The sequence below is a fragment of the Lactuca sativa genome, chromosome 5 (assembly GCF_002870075.4).
Source record: "Lactuca sativa cultivar Salinas chromosome 5, Lsat_Salinas_v11, whole genome shotgun sequence".
Taxonomy (NCBI): Eukaryota; Viridiplantae; Streptophyta; class Magnoliopsida; order Asterales; family Asteraceae; genus Lactuca; species Lactuca sativa.
Window position 1 is genome coordinate 335,052,925 of NC_056627.2, and position 19,785 is coordinate 335,072,709.

At 35.2% G+C, this 19,785-nt stretch overlaps 1 protein-coding gene and 1 long non-coding RNA gene across 2 annotated transcripts; one reads left to right on the top strand and one right to left on the bottom strand.

Annotated features, from left to right (window-relative positions):
- The first annotated feature begins 714 nt into the window (after positions 1 to 714).
- LOC111921011 (uncharacterized) lies at positions 715 to 18,950 on the top strand. The gene is made up of 4 exons (XM_023916579.3): positions 715 to 870; positions 1,382 to 1,542; positions 18,401 to 18,475; positions 18,641 to 18,950. Exons 2-4 carry the CDS (start codon positions 1,390 to 1,392, stop codon positions 18,800 to 18,802), a joined length of 390 nt encoding a protein of 129 aa, XP_023772347.1. The 5' UTR covers positions 715 to 870; positions 1,382 to 1,389; the 3' UTR covers positions 18,803 to 18,950.
- On the bottom strand, positions 7,033 to 8,799 carry LOC128125998 (uncharacterized). Its single transcript, XR_008223590.1, has 2 exons — positions 8,593 to 8,799; positions 7,033 to 7,323 (listed from the first exon to the last, which is right to left on the bottom strand). It is a non-coding gene; the product is annotated as an uncharacterized LOC128125998 (long non-coding RNA).
- Positions 18,951 to 19,785: the final 835 nt, after the last annotated feature.

Here is a 19,785-nt window from a genome sequence, read left to right on the forward strand (position 1 = left end):
GAAAGCGAAAGTAGACTTTGAGAGCAAATGTAAATGAAACAAAAATTTGACGCCTTCATTTTTCAGAGCACTTCCGTCCGTCTCGGTGACATATTCTCATTGCTAGTTTGAAGACTTGTCAAATCATTCGTCATAAATTAAAAAAATAAAACAAATTAGAAAAATAGAAATTATAAACATAAAAAAATATAAATAAAAAAGAAATAGAAAATGGTAGGTGTTATCAAATGTTATTTGGTGTTACCCATTTTCACATTGGGTGTTATAACACCAAAAGTATGACTAAGGGTGTGTTCGGTAAAATTCGATGGTAGCAGGTAGTTTGTAGCGTTTTGTTAAAAGCTACATGAAGTAACATTTGGATTTGAAACGTTTTGTTTAAACTAAACACTAGAAGCTTGTAGTGCCAAACAAAACTTTCTGTTCAAAACGGAACCTTTTGTTAAACGCTAGAAGCTACAAGATCGCAAACAATCCGTGCCAAACACACCATAAGATAATTATATAAACATTTTTGGTATGATAACATAAAATAACATATTACCTACACCTATACCATAAGTCCATAACAGTTCCAAGACCAAAATCCACAAATTTTTTAAGAAAATATCTCATATTCCGTACCATAACCATTTACCTGCTCAAAAGAAAATATCTCATATTCCGTACCATAACCATTTACCTGCTCAAAAGTTTCATTTTCGGTTTTACCGCTGGTTTCGTATATTTTTGACATCCTAACTCGCACAAAGCCCTATATATGCTCCCACCGAAGGCCTGGACTCTTGCCTTGCTCAGACATCACTTCTCTTCTATCGGCCGGTGTAGGCATCTGTACGTCGACATTGGTGGGCGTCGCTTGGTGCTGAGGTATGTAGATCGTCTACTGGTGCAATTTCACTCTCACTTATCAAGCCCATATTTTGATCGAGGGTTTGTACATAATTTTTTATTACACGCTACAAAAGGGACAAATTCATCAATTCTTTTCGGTTTTATGGTCATTCTTACTGGTTGATTTCTCCTGGTTTCTCTTTACCGCATGGTATCGAGATTATTCAAGAGATCTACCATGTGCTATTTGTGTGGTTATAAACCCTATTTTCTGCTAGCTTTTTGAAAAGTTCATTTACAGAGCTCATTCAAATAGCTGAAATTTTTCTAATTTTCTGAAGGAACTTCGTCATATATCCTCAACTCAAGTTTATTGTGATTCAGATTGTGCTTCTATTGTGTTCTCAAATCTCACTAGGGCACTATATAAGAAGTAACTTGCTGTATATGTGACAACCATAACACTTTGTGCCAAAATCAATTGCTGCTTTTTATGAATTTGAGCACAACATCACAATCCATTGATCAGTTGGCTGGAATTAAGCAGGTGCAGAAATGGCTGGAAACATTGTATTCAACGAGAATGAAGAATTTGTGTACAGAATTAGCACTGCTGAAGAGTGGTCAGAACTGCAAACAAGTGGATGTACATTCGGTCAACAATTAGACAAAGATTCTGGCTTTATCCATCTCAGTAAGCTCAATCAGGTTCTCATCTCTCCTTTTGCATTCAATTGCACTGTCTTAATATGGTATTTAGATTGATTTTATTATGAGGTTTTGTTTGTTGAGGTATAATAACACACAATGATACACCAATTTTAAATAAATAATATTGTAACATCCCAAATTCCATAACAAGATTTAACCTCAATATTCATAATAACTCCTAAGATCTTACAATTTCAAACATAATAACTTAGATAAAGCAAAATTAAAGAAAATTCAACAACTAAACATAAAGTTTGGGTGCAATGTTTCTTTAATGCTTCCAATAAACAAAAATTCTAAGGCAATAGTGCTAGAAGTAGTGAAGTACATTGCGATGGATTCTATAATGTAGTTAAATTCCTATGTATTCCATTTAACAAACCGAGGTCTAAAATATATTCGTATAAATTTCCCAAACACATTTCATCAACTATAAGCCTTTTAATTCCTTGGGCTAAATACCATGATGATATGTACGTTAATCCCATATATATAGGATTAACATCTAACGTCACAAATAATAATTTAGGCAGATCTATAAAATATATAAATTTCTAGCACAAGAAAATCATAGTCCAAACATCACAATTTAGACTACAAGTAAAATATAATACTTACTTAATTATGGGTTGGTTCTCAAATTTTAATAGTTCAACTTAGATGGCTGTAATGCAATTTAGATTAGTGTGCATGGTGTGGTTTTTGGGCTAAACCGAACTGCAAAATGAAGGCTGATATTTTTATACTCTAAAAATCGATGGGTGCGGTTTTTCCAATGGCTTGGTTTCGGTTTTAAACGGATTGTCATCTTTGGTGCCGTTTTGATGAGGCAGGTAGTTTTTTTGAAATCGTGAATATATTTGATTGCATGAATGCATTGTGCGGTTTTTCCATTGTCGGTTTCTTTTGTTGTGGACTTCAAACTGTGAAAACAAGCCCGTTAATAGTCAAGCAGCTCGTTCGCCAATCGAACTTCAAATTGTGAAAAGTGAAAACAGGCTCATTAAGACATTAGGTCATTTCTTTGATTCCATCGAGTCATTTTATTGATTCCATTTGCAGCCCACAAACACAAAATAATGAACTATTAACTATTACCCCATTTCTTTAATAAGTTCTCACCAACAAAAAATAAGGATAAATTCCAACAAACAAAAAATCATGATAAATTCGCACTAAACATCTTTTTATTGTCAACAAAAAATAAAGATAAATTCCCATCAAGTGTCCAAGTCATATATGTGATATATCATGCCATTATAAAAAATCTATCAAATGTATTTTGCCATTTTCCACTTAAGCATCCTAAATATGAAAAAAACCATAAAAAAGAAAAACCACAATAACTTAAACGAAATATACACCTAAACATAATATGTTACATACGTGCTAGCCAAACAATCTACATTTTGTTTAGCATCCTTGGAAATTTTTTTGTGCATTGAAAATGTATCTACATAACAAATAATATGATAATATTAATATGTATTTCAAATATCAAGTTAAAACTCAAAATATATGAAGAAAACTTTACTAATTTATTTAGCGACCAACTTCTCATTCAATTCTTCTATTTGTTTATCTCGACATAGTACTAGCTACCTCAAGATCCGCTAGTGTAGATCGTAGCAAATCTTGTGCACAAATTAAGGCTTCTATGGTCTCGATGCTAAGCAAACTTCTATTAAGGTTTCTATGACCCGACCGATAATACTAAATATGAATTCTGATGCAACCGTAAAGATCGGCATTGCCAAGATATGTCTAGCTAGTCTAGACAACATAGAGAATTTGACCGAGTTTGCTTTTCACCAACCTAAAATATCAAAACTTTCATCCCTTTTTCTTTTCCTTCTGCTAAATAAATATCCGCTTCACTCTTAGTCTTTGATCTACATCATCATACTTGCCAACTTCAAGCTCCAAGTTAGTCGTGTTGCAAAAACTCATTAATTTGTCACTAGAAACACCACCCTGTGTGTTTTATGCTTTTGTTTTCTCTACTTTATTCTTGTAGTGGTTGAATAATTTATGAAGAGTATTCTCCACCTTTCCTAGTATTTGTTTGCCTTTCTTGAAATTTTTACAGTAAATTGTTTCAATGCAAAAAACTGCATATCGAATCTTGAAGCATGGATCCAAGACAACTGCAACATATGTCATTCATGCCGTCTTAATATTTTTCATATTTAACTTTCATCGACTTTGCCATATTTTTCTTTTGTTCACCCGGACTTGAGTCATGTATATGGCAAAGTCGATTAGACCTGCCAATCCGTGTCTGTGTGTCGTGTATTTACATGACACGAATTTGGCAAACACAAACACGACACGAATTGTAAAACATATCTTGGGTATCAAACGTGAACACGACACAAATAGATACGTTTTTAATCGTGTTACACAAAACACAGATAAACATGAATTTACACGAATTTAATTTGTGACTATACGTGTCGCTTGTCGACACAAATTTAATTCGTGTAATATACGTGTTTAAACGGATAAATTCGTATGTTTGACACACGTAAGACACAAAACACAAATTTCTAAAACCCATACAAAGAAAACTCATATTCGTGTCGTGTTTCAAATTGTCGGGTCTAAAAGTTGATGAAAGCTAACTTTGATAAATATTTGGACTATATAGATCACATATGTTGTAGTTATCTTTCGATCTATGCTTCAAAAATCAATATGTTGCCTTTTGCATTGAAACAATTTATGCTAAATTTTGAGAAAGACAAACAAATATTACAAAAGGTGGTGAAGACACTTCATGAATTGTTTAACCACTATAAGAATAAAGTGGAAAAAACAAAAGTACAAAATAGACGTAGTGACAAGTCAAGTAGTTTTTGTGACACAACTATTGACGTAGAGCTTGAATTTGACAAGTATGATGATGCAGGTCAAGAGATCAACATTGAAGTGAATATTTATTTAGCGAACGGAGAGGAAAAAGGGACAAAAGTTTTGATATTTTGGGGTGGTCGAAAGAAAACTTTGTCAAATTCTTTTTATTGTCTAAACTACCTAGACATGTTTTGGTGTTATGCCCCGCCCTGCTGGTACTGATATTTAATTTAACTATGTCATTTAGTAAAAACATCTTTATTACATAAAGAGAAATTTATTACATATAAACTGGTAAACAGGGAATACAAAATACTATAAGTTATAGTAATGCTATGAATGACCCAGTAGCGAATACTGGTAATAATATCAGCAAAAGAACGTTCTCCTGTGCTTCCAGACATGCTGAGCTCCACATATTCTTAGTAACTTATTTCACTTCAATTTATTTATATAAAACTACTTCATGTGGTCTCTTACTCCTTCTGTCCTGAGATACATACAAAAATACATAAACTTTTAAGCTTAGTGAGTATTTATGGTTTTGATCATTTAAGAGTAATAAGTTATGCAAGCTTTAAAACATTTTTTTGAGATCTCATGGTTACATGTAAGTAGGCCAAAACTGTTAAGAGGTTATATAACCTCGGGATCCATAAAAGGCTGCCCCATAAGGTCCGGTTGCAAGTCGGTCCTTCATACCATACCCACATACAATGAGTATTTAAATAGCCAAACTTAACATGTATAAAACTTTCATGTTATCTTGATAATATACCATAAACATGCTCTTTAAAACATTAAGCAATAATAAAGTAGGATAACTAATGTACTATAAAACATGCTTTTAAAACATTAAGCAATTAATTATGGCAAAGTAATTTACAACATATTATAGGACCCATTTCCATGGTCGTAGCTTCCCCTTTTTACCAAAACGTAGGACCCATTTCCATGGTGATACCTTTAACAACATTTTGTCACCAACTTGAAAGTCAATAGGTTTTCTCCTTTTATCGACATAAATCTTCTACCTATTTTGTGCTACTTTGAGCCTTTCTCTTATTCGAGTTACCTTGTTAGCGGTTTGTTGGATGATATCAGGTCCAATTAACATCTTTTCACCAACTTCCATCCAACAAATAGGTGTCCTGCACTTTCTTCCATATAGTGCTTCATATGGTGTTGCGTTAATGTTGTTATGGTAACTGTTGTTATAAGAGAATTCTATCAGAGGTAGATGAGTATCCCAATGCCCTTTTAGGTCGATTGCACATGCTTGTAACATATCTTCCAAGGTTTGAATTGTATGTTCACTCCGACCATCAGTTTGGGGATGATACGCCGTACTCATTTTAATTTGTGAACCCAACTGCTTTTGGAAGCTTCTCCAAAAATTTGAAGTAAAACGACGATCTCGATCTGATATAATCGATATTGGCACTCTATGCCTTGAATCAATTTCATCAATATACATTTTGGCCAATGTTTCCAATGTTTGTGTTTCCTTAATTGGCAGGAAATGTGCAGTTTTGGTCAATCGATCCATAATGACCCATATTGCATCCAAACCCTTTGGTGTTTTTGGTAGTCTTGTTACAAAGTCCATAGTGATATGTTCCCATTTCCAAACAGGAATATCTAATGGTTGTAACTCTCCATAAGACCTTTGGTGTTCAATCTTAACCTTCAGACATGCGAGACACTTCTTAACATAGTTGGCAATTGACTTCTTCATTCCCGGCCACCAATACAAAGTTTTCAAGTCTTTGTACATCTTATTACTTCCGGGATGAACAAAATATTTGGATTTGTGCGTTTCATCTAGAATTATATCCCTGCAATTTTCGGCTTTGGGAACCCAAATTCTTCCTTGAAACTTTTTGGTTATTTGTAGCCAACAAACTTGAAATCTTAACATAGTTAAGCTGAAGTGGTTCTTTTTCACTTAAGGCATCAGTTACAACGTTAGCTTTCCCTGGATGATATTTGATTTCACAGTCATAATCTTTTAATAATTCCATCCAACGCCTTTGACTCATATTTAATTCTTTTTGGTTGAATAAATACTTGAGGCTTTTATGATCTGTATACAATACACACTTTGTACCGTATAAGTAATGTGTCCATATCTTTAAAGCAAAGACTACCGCAACTAGTTCTAAATCATGTGTTGGGTATCCTTTCTCGTGTTCTTTTAATTGTCGAGATGCAAAAGCAATTACATTCCCCCTTTGCATAAGCACACACCCCAATCCTTGCTTAGAGGCATCATTATATACCACAAAGTCTTCACTTCCTTTTGGTAAACTTAAAATCGGTGCACTACTTAACTTACTTTTCAAGGTTTGAAAAGCAATTTCTTGTGCTGTTCCCCAATTGAAGTTACATGCCTTCTTTGTTAATGTTGTTAGTGGAGCTGCTATCTTGGAGAAGTCTTCAATAAACCTTCGTTAGTAACCTGCTAAACCAAGGAAACTTCGTATCTCCGTTGCTGAACATGGAGTTTTCCACTTTGTAATGCACTCAATTTTACTTGGGTCTACCATGATACCTTTTTCATTTATAACATGTCCCAAGAATTCGACTTCTCGGATCCAAAATTCACATTTTGAGAATTTTGCATAAAGCTTTTCTCGCTTTAGTAGTTCCAGAGTTATTCTCAAGTGTTGTTCATGCTCCTCTTTGCTTTTGGAGTAAATGAGAATGTCATCAATGAATACGATGATGAATTTATCTAAGTAAGGTTTACATACCCGATTCATGAGATCCATGAAAACAGTTGGTGCATTTGTTAAGCCAAAAGACATGACTAGGAACACGTAATGCCGATATCTTGTTCAAGCCAAAAGACATGACTAGGAACACGTAATGCCCATATCTTGTTCAGAAAGCTGTTTTTGGAATATCTTCCTTTAATATCTTTAATTGATGGTATCCTGATCGTAAATCGATTCTCGAGAAATAACTTGCTCCTTGCAATTGATCGAATAAATCATCTATCCGGGGTAAATGATATCGATTTTTGATCGTGACTTTATTTAATTCTCGATAGTCGATACACATTCGCATGGTCTCATCCTTCTTTTTAACAAACAATATTGGTGCTCCCCAAAGTGACGAGCTTGGGCGAATAAACCCTTTGTCAAGTAGTTCTTGCAACTGGGTCATAAGCTCTTGCATTTCAAAGGGTGCTAGCATGTATGGTGCTTGTGTTATGGGTACTGCTCCAGGTACCAAATCAATACAAAATTCAACTTGTATATCAGGTGGTAATCCAGGTAGCTCATCAGGAAATACTAAAGGATATTCACCCACTACCGGTACCCCTTCTGTTGATTTCTTTTCCTTTTTAGTATCTATCACATATGCCAAGTAGGTTTCACATCCTTTGCGTATTGACTTTCTTGCCTTTAAAATTGAGATAAGATTGACATGATTTTTTCTATGACTACAATAAACAATTATCTCTTTGCCATTCTAATCTTCAACCTTTACTATCTTCTTGTGACATATTATATAGGCTCGATTTTCAGACATCCAGTCCTAATAAATATTGGCAATAGTTTAATGGCAAACTGACATCTATACTCGAGTTCCCAATCTATACTCGAGTTCCCAATTTCGAGCATTTAGACTGGATGTCTGAAAATCGAGCCTATATAATATGTCACAAGAAGATAGTAAAGGTTGAAGATTAGAATGGCAAAGAGATAATTGTTTATTGTAGTCATAGAAAAAATCATGTCAATCTTATCTCAATTTTAAAGGCAAGAAAGTCAATACGCAAAGGATGTGAAACCTACTTGGCATACGTGATAGATACTAAAAAGGAAAAGAAATCAACAGAAGGGGTACCGGTAGTGGGTGAATATCCATAGTATTTCCTGATGAGCTACCTGGATTACCACCTGATAGATAAGTTGAATTTTGTATTGATTTGGTACCTGAAGCGGAACCCAGTTGCAAGAACTACTTGACAAAGGGTTTATTCGCCCAAGCTCGTCACCTTGGGGAGCACCAATATTGTTTGTTAAAAAGAAGGATGAGACCATGCGAATGTGTATCGACTATCAAGAATTAAATAAAGTCACGATAAAAAATCGATATCATTTACGCCGGATAGATGATTTATTCGATCAATTACAAGGAGCAAGTTATTTCTCGAAAATCGATTTACGATCAGGATACCATCAAGTAAAGATACGAAAGGGACTTGAAAGTTGCAAAGCGATCTATTCCAATGAAGATCAGAGATCAGCTATGCTTCTTGAAAAGTAAAATCATCAACGTAGCAAGGAAGGCTACATTCTGGATTAAACGAATAAAAATATGTCAACTTAGTACTAAAGATATTCTGGTTCCCCCAATTTCTCGACGATATCAAGACATATTAGATGCCTGCTATTATCCATATAACTATCATTTCGAATAATATATATATATATATATATATATATATATATATATATATATATATATATATATATATATATATATATATATATAATGTAGTGAGAGGTACTCATATCTGTAGCATGGGACAAGAAAAAGGAAACCTTAATATTTCCTTAAGTTTTGATGTTATATGTCCCAAATTTTGTATTGACGCATATGTAATATAAAGGTTATTCATATTATTAGTGATATTTTGTAGAATGAATACTCGAGAAAGGAATAGAAACAACCCAAGAAATACAAGACCATCGGGACAAGGAAGCGGACCTACAACAATTCCAGACAACTCTGCTAGAGGAGTTGATATAGCCGCAGAAATCTCTCGAAGCCTCCAAGAAAGTCTCCCAACTATAATAGCTCAAATTCAATTGGCTATGAATCAAAGCTCGATGTAAGGAACGCTTGAAGAAAATCATACAAGGCTCGAACATGATAATGGTCGTACTCACGGATGCGACTACAAAGCATTTACTACTGTAGGTCTTTCTCAGTTCAACGGAAAAGGAGGATCCATAGCAGCGATGAATTGGCTTGATGACATGGAGAGCTGTTTCCAGACATGTCAGTGCGCCATCGACCAACGAGTAAAGTATGCTTCAACTAAACTGAAGTCGAATGCCCTCCATTGGTGGAAAACCATTCAAACTAGCCGTGGCATCACCAACGCATATCATCAATGACATGGGAGGAATTCAAGAATCTGGTCGATAATAAATTTTGCCCAAGCATTTGAATATGATGGAAGAGGAATTCATTAAACTAGAACAAGGAAACAAGTCAGTAGAAGAATATGCGGAGACATTTCTGGAGAAGTCTCGATTTGCAACTAACATGCAACAAAAACTAGCAAGGTAAAACGTTTCCTAACTGGTTTAAGAAAAGATTTACGAAGGTTTGTCAATATGTCTCGGCCAAAGACCTTTGAAGAAGGCCTGAAACTAGCAATCCTAGCTAAGAAAGATGGGTATGAGCCATACAACTACCAGTCAAGTGAGAAAAGAAAGTTTGAAGGGAAGAATTTTGGTCGGGCATTCAAGAAGACAAGAAAAGAAGGTGAAATAACAATTGACAAACCAACTTGTCCCAAATGCAATAAGAAGCTTACTAGGGAATGTATGATGGGCAGAAATGTATGCTACAAGTGTGGTCAACCTGGCCATATGATGAATAACTGTCCTAGGAACAAGACATGCTACAATTACGATTCAGCTGAGCATCTTGCGAACAATTACCCAAAGCCTAAGAATGTTCAGCCAATAAAAGCAATAGCAGGCACTGGTGGTTGTCGAGGCCAACACAAATAATAACCCTAAATATTACACACTAAAATAGTGTATAGTGGTAAAGGGATCGAATCCACGGAGATTGGTTCAATTTATAACTCTATGAAAAATCTCTTTGTAAAAGTACTTGTAAAATGACAATAAAAATAAAATGGGGGGTTTTAGTGTTTTGAAATACTTGAAACAAACTAGAATTAACTATGATTTAAATAGACAAATGCAACAAAAATAAGAGTTTGATGTAAAATCAATGAGGGAGAGATGGTTGACTTAAAGTTTCCTCACTTTGACTTTTGATGAACATATCATTAGAATCTAATGGTGCAATACTTTGATTTAAATCCTTAATTTGACTATAGTAATCCAAGGAGCTTGAGATTACCTAGACTTTTCTTAATTGTTGAAATGGCTAGAGAAGCTCATAACAATTTCCTTAGTCAAAGTCACTAATTCCAAATAGCATGTAATTAGTGAAAGTCAACTAGCATTAAGAACCAAAAAGTCACCAAATCCAAGAGGGGTCAAATGCTTTCACCACCATGTTGGAGGAAATGTTTTTATGATTGTGTGAAGCAAAAACAACACAAAAATCATTTGTTGCTTGCTAATTTGAGGATCCTTTACTTAATCAAGAAATTAGCCAACTAATCACCACAAACACATTTAAACTCATGAACTAAAACATACAAGTAGTGATAAGATGTTAAAACACAAAACATTCCCATAAAGATTTAAGAATATGTTCATGGGTTCTTCAACATTCAACAAAAGTTCAAAGGATTAACCAAAAGTCAACCAAGATTAGTTTAGCCAAGCATGGCTAAACCCAAAGAAACAAAGTTAGAGAAAATTGTACCAAACATTAAGCAAGAATCAAGAGGTAAAAATATGATGTTCTTCAAGTGTTCTTGGCCTTCAAAAGTCTTCAAAACTCCAGAGAGAATCTCCAAAAATCGGATGTCCAAGAGTCTCCAAAAGATGGGCACCAACCTTCCTCAAATAGCCTTCCAAATGGATTTCCGAAATTGCCCCTGCAGGAGGTTGCGCGACCCGCGTGCTGTTGCGCGGGTGGTCCCTGAATGTAGCATCTTTGAGGTTTTGGGCCTCCATAGCTTAGCCCACTTGGCCCAGTGCGAGCCCAATCAGCTCCTAGCCCATTTTTCTTCAAGTTTTCTTCAATTTAAGCCCAATTTGGCTTCTCCAAATGATTCATAGCTCGTAAACTCGCCCGATTAATAATCTATGCATGCTTGAATATACTCCCGCATCTTGCAAATTTAAATGTTTATTTCTCTCCAAGCCTTCAAATAACCATCAAGCTCGCTACATGCATCATCTCCACAATCACCAAGCCTAACATCATTTTTGTCTACAAAATCTCATCGCTTCCCATACGTCCCGAACACTCCCGCTCCGCTAGACCCGAAAACCTGCAATTATGCTCACAAGATTCGAAAGTACCCGAAATAGTCATAAAATAACAAAAAGGGAAAATATGCATGAAAATTATCTAAATTATGAATGAAATATGCTAAAATAAACTATAAAAAGAAGTAAACAAAACTAACTATCAGGCACTAACAGAAATGGACCTGGGAAAGCCAAAGGAAGGTTATATCAACTTACTACTGAAGAGACAAAGGAAATGCCAGATGTGGTGATAGGTATCTTCAGAAGGTGGGTTGCACCTGATCCTACATCGACTTGGAAGGAGAACGAAACATTTCCTTATAAGGGGTGTGGATATCTTCCTAGTCACAACGCGTTTTAAAGTCGTGAGGGCAGCAGGTCCCATAAGAACTTTGTAGTTAAGCGTGTCTAGGCGAGAGCAATTCAGGGATGGGTTACCCTTGGGAAGTTTTCGTGCCGGGAGCCCAAAACGGACAATATTGTGATACGTGCCAAAGGGGGATGTTACACTTGACAATGCCGATCTCTATGGTTACTTCAGAGTCAACATTTAGTACCAACGATCATGTCATAGATAAGCATAGAAGTTTGCTTAGAATCGAGACCGCGAAAGCCTTAGTTTGTGCACAAGTTTAGCTACGATCTACACTGACATATCTTTAACTAGTTGGTAATTATTGTATTGGGTTTTATGTTGGCTGATTAGCTAGGAAATCCTAATTAGCTAGTCTATAAATTACGTCTTTCCCTTCTTTTGTATTTATACTTCTTATTTGATAATAATACGAAACCCTAGCCGTTCTATGTCTTTTACTTGTTAGTTCACATGTATCAGAGCGCGATTGATCATTTGTATTTTTGTTTTTGGGGGCGAGCTGTGGCAGACACGATGTTGTGCAGATCGAACTGTTATTGGAAGTATGGTCATGAAAGATGATTCTCTTCGGTCCATTAGTACCCAACTCAATGGCAATAACTATGCCTATTGGAGGTAGTAATGAAGAATTTCTTACGAGGCAAGGGTATGTGGGGGATTATTAAAGGTGACAAGAAAAAACCAACAAATGACAAAGCTGTGAATTATACAACCTTATTGGATTCATGGGAGACTGATAACTCCAAGATCATTACTTGGATTAATAGTTATGTTATCCAGTCTATTGGTACTCAGTTGGCGAAGTATGACACAACAAAGGAGGTTTGGGATCACTTGGATAGGTTGTATACTCAGTCTAATTTTGCAAAGCAGTACCAGTTAGAGTTTGATATTCGATCCCTCCAACAGAACAATCTCAGTGTTCAGGAATTCTATGCAGCTATGTCAGATTGGTGAGATCAGTTGGCTCTTATAGAACCTGCTGAGCTGAAGGCGTTTAAGCCTTATGCTGATAGAAAGGAAGAGCAACGTTTGGTTCAGTTCTTGATGACATTACGTTCAAATTTTGAAGGCTTGTGTGGATCAATCTTGCATTGCACACCTCTTCCCACGGTTGATTCGGTTGTTCACAAGTTGATTGCTGAAGAAACTCGTATCAAGTCCCACTCTGACAAAGGTCCCAAAACAGCCACTCCTACTGTCTTTGCTGTTCGACAACGACCTCAGTCTTCAAACTAGAATTGTCCTAAAGTTGCATTTAATGAGTGTGCTTTTTGTAAGAACCATTGGAAAACAAATTGTCCTTTGTTGTTGAGCAAGGGAAATCAACAACAGACTAGATCACCTGCACAGTCTCAGTCTTCTGGACAGCTTCAGCCACATCCCTCGTTTCCACCTTTTAGTATCTTTAACATTCTCGTTTGGGACATGTGTTAGCATCATGTTTATAGTTTTTGGTTTCCACTAGTTTGTTAGGTTCTTTGAAAACTGATGATATTTTTTATTGTTGTGGATGTAAACTGGAAAAATTTTCTGTTTTACCGTTTAATAAAAGTGTCATTCGTTTCCATTGATATTGTGCATTTCAATCCCCGGTTACCTCTAATGGTTTTAAACAATTGTTGGCATCTGATGGTACTATGCATCAGTTATCATATATAGACACCCCTTATCAGAACGGTGTTGTAAAAAGAAAACATCGACATCAATTAGAAACTATAAGATCGTTATTGTTCTCTGTTCAAGTTCCCAATATCTTTTGGGGAGAAGCTTTTATTATCGCCACTTATGTTATTAATCGCATTCGTATTGCACACTTCGGGGATGTCTCCTTATAAAATTTTGTTTGGGCGACTTCCAAATTATTCTTCATTACGAGTGTTTGGGTGTACCTGCTTTGTCATGAAGCCTCATGTAGAGAGAGAGATACGTTGTCTTCAAAATCAGTCTTTTGTGTATTTTTAGGATATAATATTGGTCAAAAAGGTTATCAGTGTTATGATCCGTCGAATACAAAGTTGTATGTCTCTTGCAATGTTACTCTTTTTAGAACACATTCTGTTCTATAACGTTCCTGTTTAGTCACATGATGCAACTCAAGAGGAGTTTCATACTATTGATCCATTTAACATTGACGTTGATGATACATCACTTGCCACTGATCCAACATCCGTTATTGATCCAACATTGACGTTGATGATACATCTGCCGCTGATCAACCACCCGTTGTTGATCCTTTGCTTACAGTTGATCAGAATCCTCCACCATCGAGGCTTTTTCGGAATAAGAAGTCCACAAAGTTTTCTGACTTTGTTTATTACTTTTACTTACCAGTGTTTGCCTCACTTATTTTTAATGTACATCGTCTCTCTAAGCTATCATCTTACAAAGAGGCTGTCTATGATCCCTTTTGACAGACCGCTATGGCTGAGGAATTTGCAACTCTTTATCAGACTCGTACAGGGGATCTGGTTCCATTTTCCCCCAGAAAGCACACGATTGGTTGTCATTGGGTATATAAAATCATAACAAAGTCTAATTGATCCGTTGAGCGTTGCCAGACTTATTGCGAAAGGGTACGCACAAAATTAGGGTATGAATTATGAGGAAACTTTTGCTCATGTTGTAAAAATGATGACTATTCGCACATTGATTACAGTTTCTTCCATTTGCCAATGCAAGATTTATCAGATGGATGTTAAGAATGCGTTCTTGAATGGTGATCTTCATGAGGAAGTATATGTGTTTCCTCCCCTAGGTATTGCTCACAAACCAGGTGAAGTTTGTTGATTTTGGAAGACACTATATGGTCTCAAACAAGCCCCTCGTGCTTGGTTTGAGAAATTTTATACGATGATTACTTCGTTTGGTTTTCGACCAAGTAATCATGATTCAACTCTATTTATTCGGGGTACGAGTATAGGTTGGATTATTTTTTCCTTATATGTCGATGGCATGATTATTACTTGAAGAGTCCCAAAATTTACAGATAAAAATTTGATTTTTAATTCATTCCAAAATGTCTGATGAACATGTCAAAACATCCAAAGATGCGTTATAGTGTAATAAAATCAGAGTACAAATCCCAAAATCATATAATGTGGAAAATACGGGCGGATGCGGTGCGATCAGGCCAGACCCTTCCCTTTCGAGTTGGAAGTACCTAAAACATAAATTAAAAACTGTAAGCATATAGCTTAGTGAGCTCCCCCAAAATACCGCATACCATACATATACTACAGTTAAAAACATATTGGGTCTATTTCATCCCCTTCGGTATGTTTCAACCGGTACTAGGTCTATTTCACCCCTTTGGTATCTTTCAACCGCTATCAGGTCTATTTCACCCCCTACTAGTAACACATATAATCATAACAATAAGAGTTACAGAGACACCAACCAAATACAAGCATAACAGATAATTATCATGAAGACAATCATCATACTACAAACATAATCTAGTGGGCCAACATTGGTGCCTTCGACCCACGGATACAGTGAACGAAACTCACCTCAGACTGAAGGTATCAAATCACACTCAAGATGTTAACTCGCACAATCCTCTCACTAAATCACAAATAATGAAACCTTAATTAGAAATTAGGCCTATAATCCAATCCGTTGGTCCAAACATTAGTCATCGCCTTATTGGGCCTAACCCATCGAGGCTCGAATCCATACTGGCCCAAAAGGTATTCCAAGTCCAACAAAAAGGACCCTAAGGCCCAACATAGGCCCGAGAGCTTCATAATGACCTAAAGCCCACAAATGACCTAATACCACAAAAGGGCCCAAGGCCTAAACCTAAATTTGGCAAAAAGCCAACTAATCCTGAGCCCAAAACTCCAAAAACCCACAGCCAGACCTACGCACGATGTACCTGGCTCGTACGCCCCACTTATGCAGTTGATCCGAAATCGGGGTGCAAGCCCAGTATGCGCAACGTACTTAAGAGTACGCGCGACGTATTGGTCAGACAACCAAATCTCTCCAAAAGTCATAACACATTCATCTCTTGACGTCAAAATTCAGATCCAAGGTACTTAAAGTGTATTAAGCCATAAAGTTGCCAACTTTAAGCTTTTGCATGACTTAATGGGGTTTAAAACATGGATTTAGCCTTCTATTTTCCTTAAGTGGTCACCAACTCATGCATGATTGAGTTCTAACCCACAAGATCCGATTTTTATGACTTCATGCATCTTTAAGAGCCCAAAAGGACATCTAAAATGGTCTGGAATAGTCCATACTCCATGAGACCAAGGTTATGGGACCAAAATATGCTAAGTTCTTCCCCAAACTTAGATCTAGACTTAGAATGAACAAGTTTCAAACTTTATACCTCCAATGAGCTAGAAATGATGAACAATCTGTGGATCTACAAACTCCTTGTCCAAAGCTTCTCCTCAAGTCTTCTTCTTCTTCAAGATCACAAAAGAACACCCAAAAACTCTTTGTAAGCTCAAGAATGCCCTCAAGATGGCTAGGGTTTCGAGCTTAGCACAAAAAGACAATGGGGGCGGATAAGATGATGAACTTGAAGGACTTAATGAACTTAAATAGGGTGCAAATCCTAAAAATTAGGGTTTGCCCCTGGCTTGAGTACACCCTACGTAGCATGGGTGCGCCCAACGTATGCAGGGGTTATCCCGATTCATGCATGCAAAGGGAGTACATCGTGTGTACCTTGTGTACGCCCAACATACTCTTGCCTAGTCCATGATTAAATGAAATAATTAGTAAGAGTTCTTATCTTGTGACTTGGGTGTTACATTACCGATGATGATCATGATGCTAGTCTTTAAAGCATGATTTGGCTTATCATTTTGCTATGAAAAACATAAGCTTGTTGCGTTATTTCTTGGGGATTGAAGTTGCTCAATCTCCAAAGGGTTACTTTTTTCTCAAACGAAGTATATTTTAGATTTATTTGAACGAGCACGACTCAAGGATGATTGGACAGTTGATATGCCTATAGAGAGTAGTAATGCAAAGTATTCTCCAGCTGATGGTCTCATTATTAGATCCAAGCCTTTATCGTACCATTGTAGAGAGTTTGGTTTACCTCATTGTCACTAGACCAGATATTGCTCATACAGTTCATGTGGTTAGCCACTTTGTCACTGCTTATTCTACTGTTCATTGGGGAACTGTTCTTCGTATTTTGAGATATTTTCGTGGTACACAGTTCTGCATCCTTGTGTTTCCATCTACATCATTTTGTATTGTGACAACAAGAGTACGATAATGATTGCCAAAAATTCAATGTTTCATGAGTGCACAAAACACATTGAGATTGATTGTCATTTCACACATCATCTCTAGAAGGGACTATCTCCCTTCCCTATGTTCCTTCTACTTTGCAGATTGCTGATATTCTTACGAAACCATTTACTGCTCTTCGATTTCATTTTCTAATTTGACAAACTCTCAATGTTTATTGTTGTTACATTGTGAGTTTGAAGGAGAATGTTAGCCTAATAGATTTTGAATTTTATTTTGTATTGGGTTTATATTGGCTCATTGGCTAGGAAATCCTAATTAGCTAGTCTATAAATGTATCTCCCATTTGATAATAATACGAAACCCTAGCCGTTCTATGTCTTTTACTTGTTAGTTCACACTTATGCCGAGCAAACAAATAGATGAATTCAATGAGAAGTTGGTGGCTATAAGACACCGATAAGGATTTCTTCATATTTGAAGTACTTACTATATATATATATATATATATATATATATATATATATATATATATATATATATATATATATACATTTTCAAAATGCAAAAATCTTTCAAAGATATGCGTCGATCGACTTGGCGACAGGCTAGCACGTGAGTAACATACTATGTTTTGGTGTATATATTATTGTGGTTTTCGTTTGGATTTTTTGTCCCTTTTTTTTTTTTTTTTTTTTTTTTTTTTTTTTTTTTTTCATATTTAGGATACTCAAGTGGAATGACAAAATACATTTGATGGATTTTTGATGACACAATATATCACATAGATGGCATGTACAATTGGTCGAAATTTATCATTAACTTTTGTTGGTTGGAATTTATCCTTATTTTTTTTTGTTGGTGGGAAATTATCAAAGAAATGAGTTGATAGTTCATTACTTTGTGCATGAGGGCTGCAAATGGAATCAAAGAAACGACTTAATGAGTGTTTTCAATTTTCACGGTTTGAAGTTTGATTGGTCATTAGGCTGCTTGGCTATTAATGAGTCTGTTTTCATGGTTTCAAGTCTCGTACAAAAGAAACTAAGAAAACTTTGTTTGCTTAATAATTTGGGCTGAAAAATCAAAGTGAAAATATGTAAGTTTTAGTTGTTTATACATTATCTTATACGAAAACTTTGTGTTGCATCTATAAGATGCATTATTTTTGTATAAATCTAAACAACTTTAGTAAAGTTATTGGATAAAATTATGATCCGACTACTAAAAATCATTGAAACTTTTGCAGGTAAAGTGGGTCTTAGAATCCTTCTACCTGAATTTTACAAAGGATCTTTTCCTGCTTCAGATTGATTGTAAAAAGGTAGTACAATTACCTGTCCAATTATCTTCACTCACGTCTATAATAATTTAGGGTAAAATAGTCAATTTGCTACTAGTTAAAACTAACTTGATTTTGATTATTTAATTTTATGTAATCAATTCGATGGAATTAATTGGTTTTGTGAGTTGGACTTGTTTGTTTCAGCTTGGCGATGGATTGATTTATGAAGATGTGGATGGGTCCAACGTGTTTCCACATTTCTATGGCCCATCTCGAAGTTTTGTTCCTCTCACTCTTGACATGGTTGTGAAATCCGAGGGACTAATTTTGTCAAATGGCAAATTTGTTTGTAGCATGTTGAATTAGGAATGGAAGCTACTTTTAAATATAATGTTTTATTATATATTTTTATAACGTGAACAAAAGTTATTTTACCTACATGTTCTAATGTTTAGTCAAAAATCTTGTTTAAGTCACGTGTGTTTGATCTACAATATAGATATTTTTTTTCGTATCTTTTTGTTATCCAACTTTTTATTTTTTTATTGTTGTCCAAGTGGTTGAAATTGTTTTCCTTGAAATGTGTTGAAAATTTGAATATTGCTACTGAATTTATAATTGTATGTTTAGCAATGTTTGATCAAACTAATTTCTGTAGGTAACAAATAAGTGTAATCAGACTGTTTTTCATAGTAAAAACAGTTATAATTATGCAATCTTAACTTCAATAACCTTGTTTTGTTAGTAAATAACTAAATATATTAATACAGCCGGAGGAATCTGCAAAAAAATCTATAAATTTTGGTTCTATTTGACAAAAGTCATGATTTATTTATTTATTTTTGCAATTTAACCATTGAAATGTGTAAACACTTGCAAAATAATCCTTGTAAGTGGCTAGGATCGATTTTAAGTGTTAAGATGCAAATAAATAAATATGAATGACTTTTTCGTTAGTAAAATTAAAGTTTAAAGATTTTTTTATATATACTAAATTTATTTGAAAAAAAGTATATTTATTTATTAGAAAAGTCAACATAAAGATTTTTTTTATTAAAAAACACAATAATGATAATTTATATATCATTTTTGGAATTTTTTTGATTCTTTTTAATAAATATCATTACTACAATCATAAATATACCATCTATGTCCTATATAACTTAGGAGGACTTTGTTGATTTGTCGCAAAAAGTGCATTTCTAGGCCAAATGCTACTTGTTGAATTTTTAGGTCTTGGGTGTAAAACGTTTACTATAAAACTACAACTTATCGAAGATCTTTTCACAACCGAACGACACATCAGGAAATAAAAGCTTATTAGAGGCTGTTATTCCTAAATAGAGCTC

Excerpts from the sequence above, each read along its gene's own strand:
- LOC111921011 (XM_023916579.3), top strand. The coding sequence starts at position 1,390 with ATGGCTGGAAACATTGTATTCAACGAGAATGAAGAATTTGTGTACAGA. Across the intron at positions 1,543-18,400 it reads ATCTCAGTAAGCTCAATCAG|GTAAAGTGGGTCTTAGAATC; the intron begins GTTCTCATCTCT and ends AAACTTTTGCAG. Across the intron at positions 18,476-18,640 it reads TTCAGATTGATTGTAAAAAG|CTTGGCGATGGATTGATTTA; the intron begins GTAGTACAATTA and ends TGTTTGTTTCAG.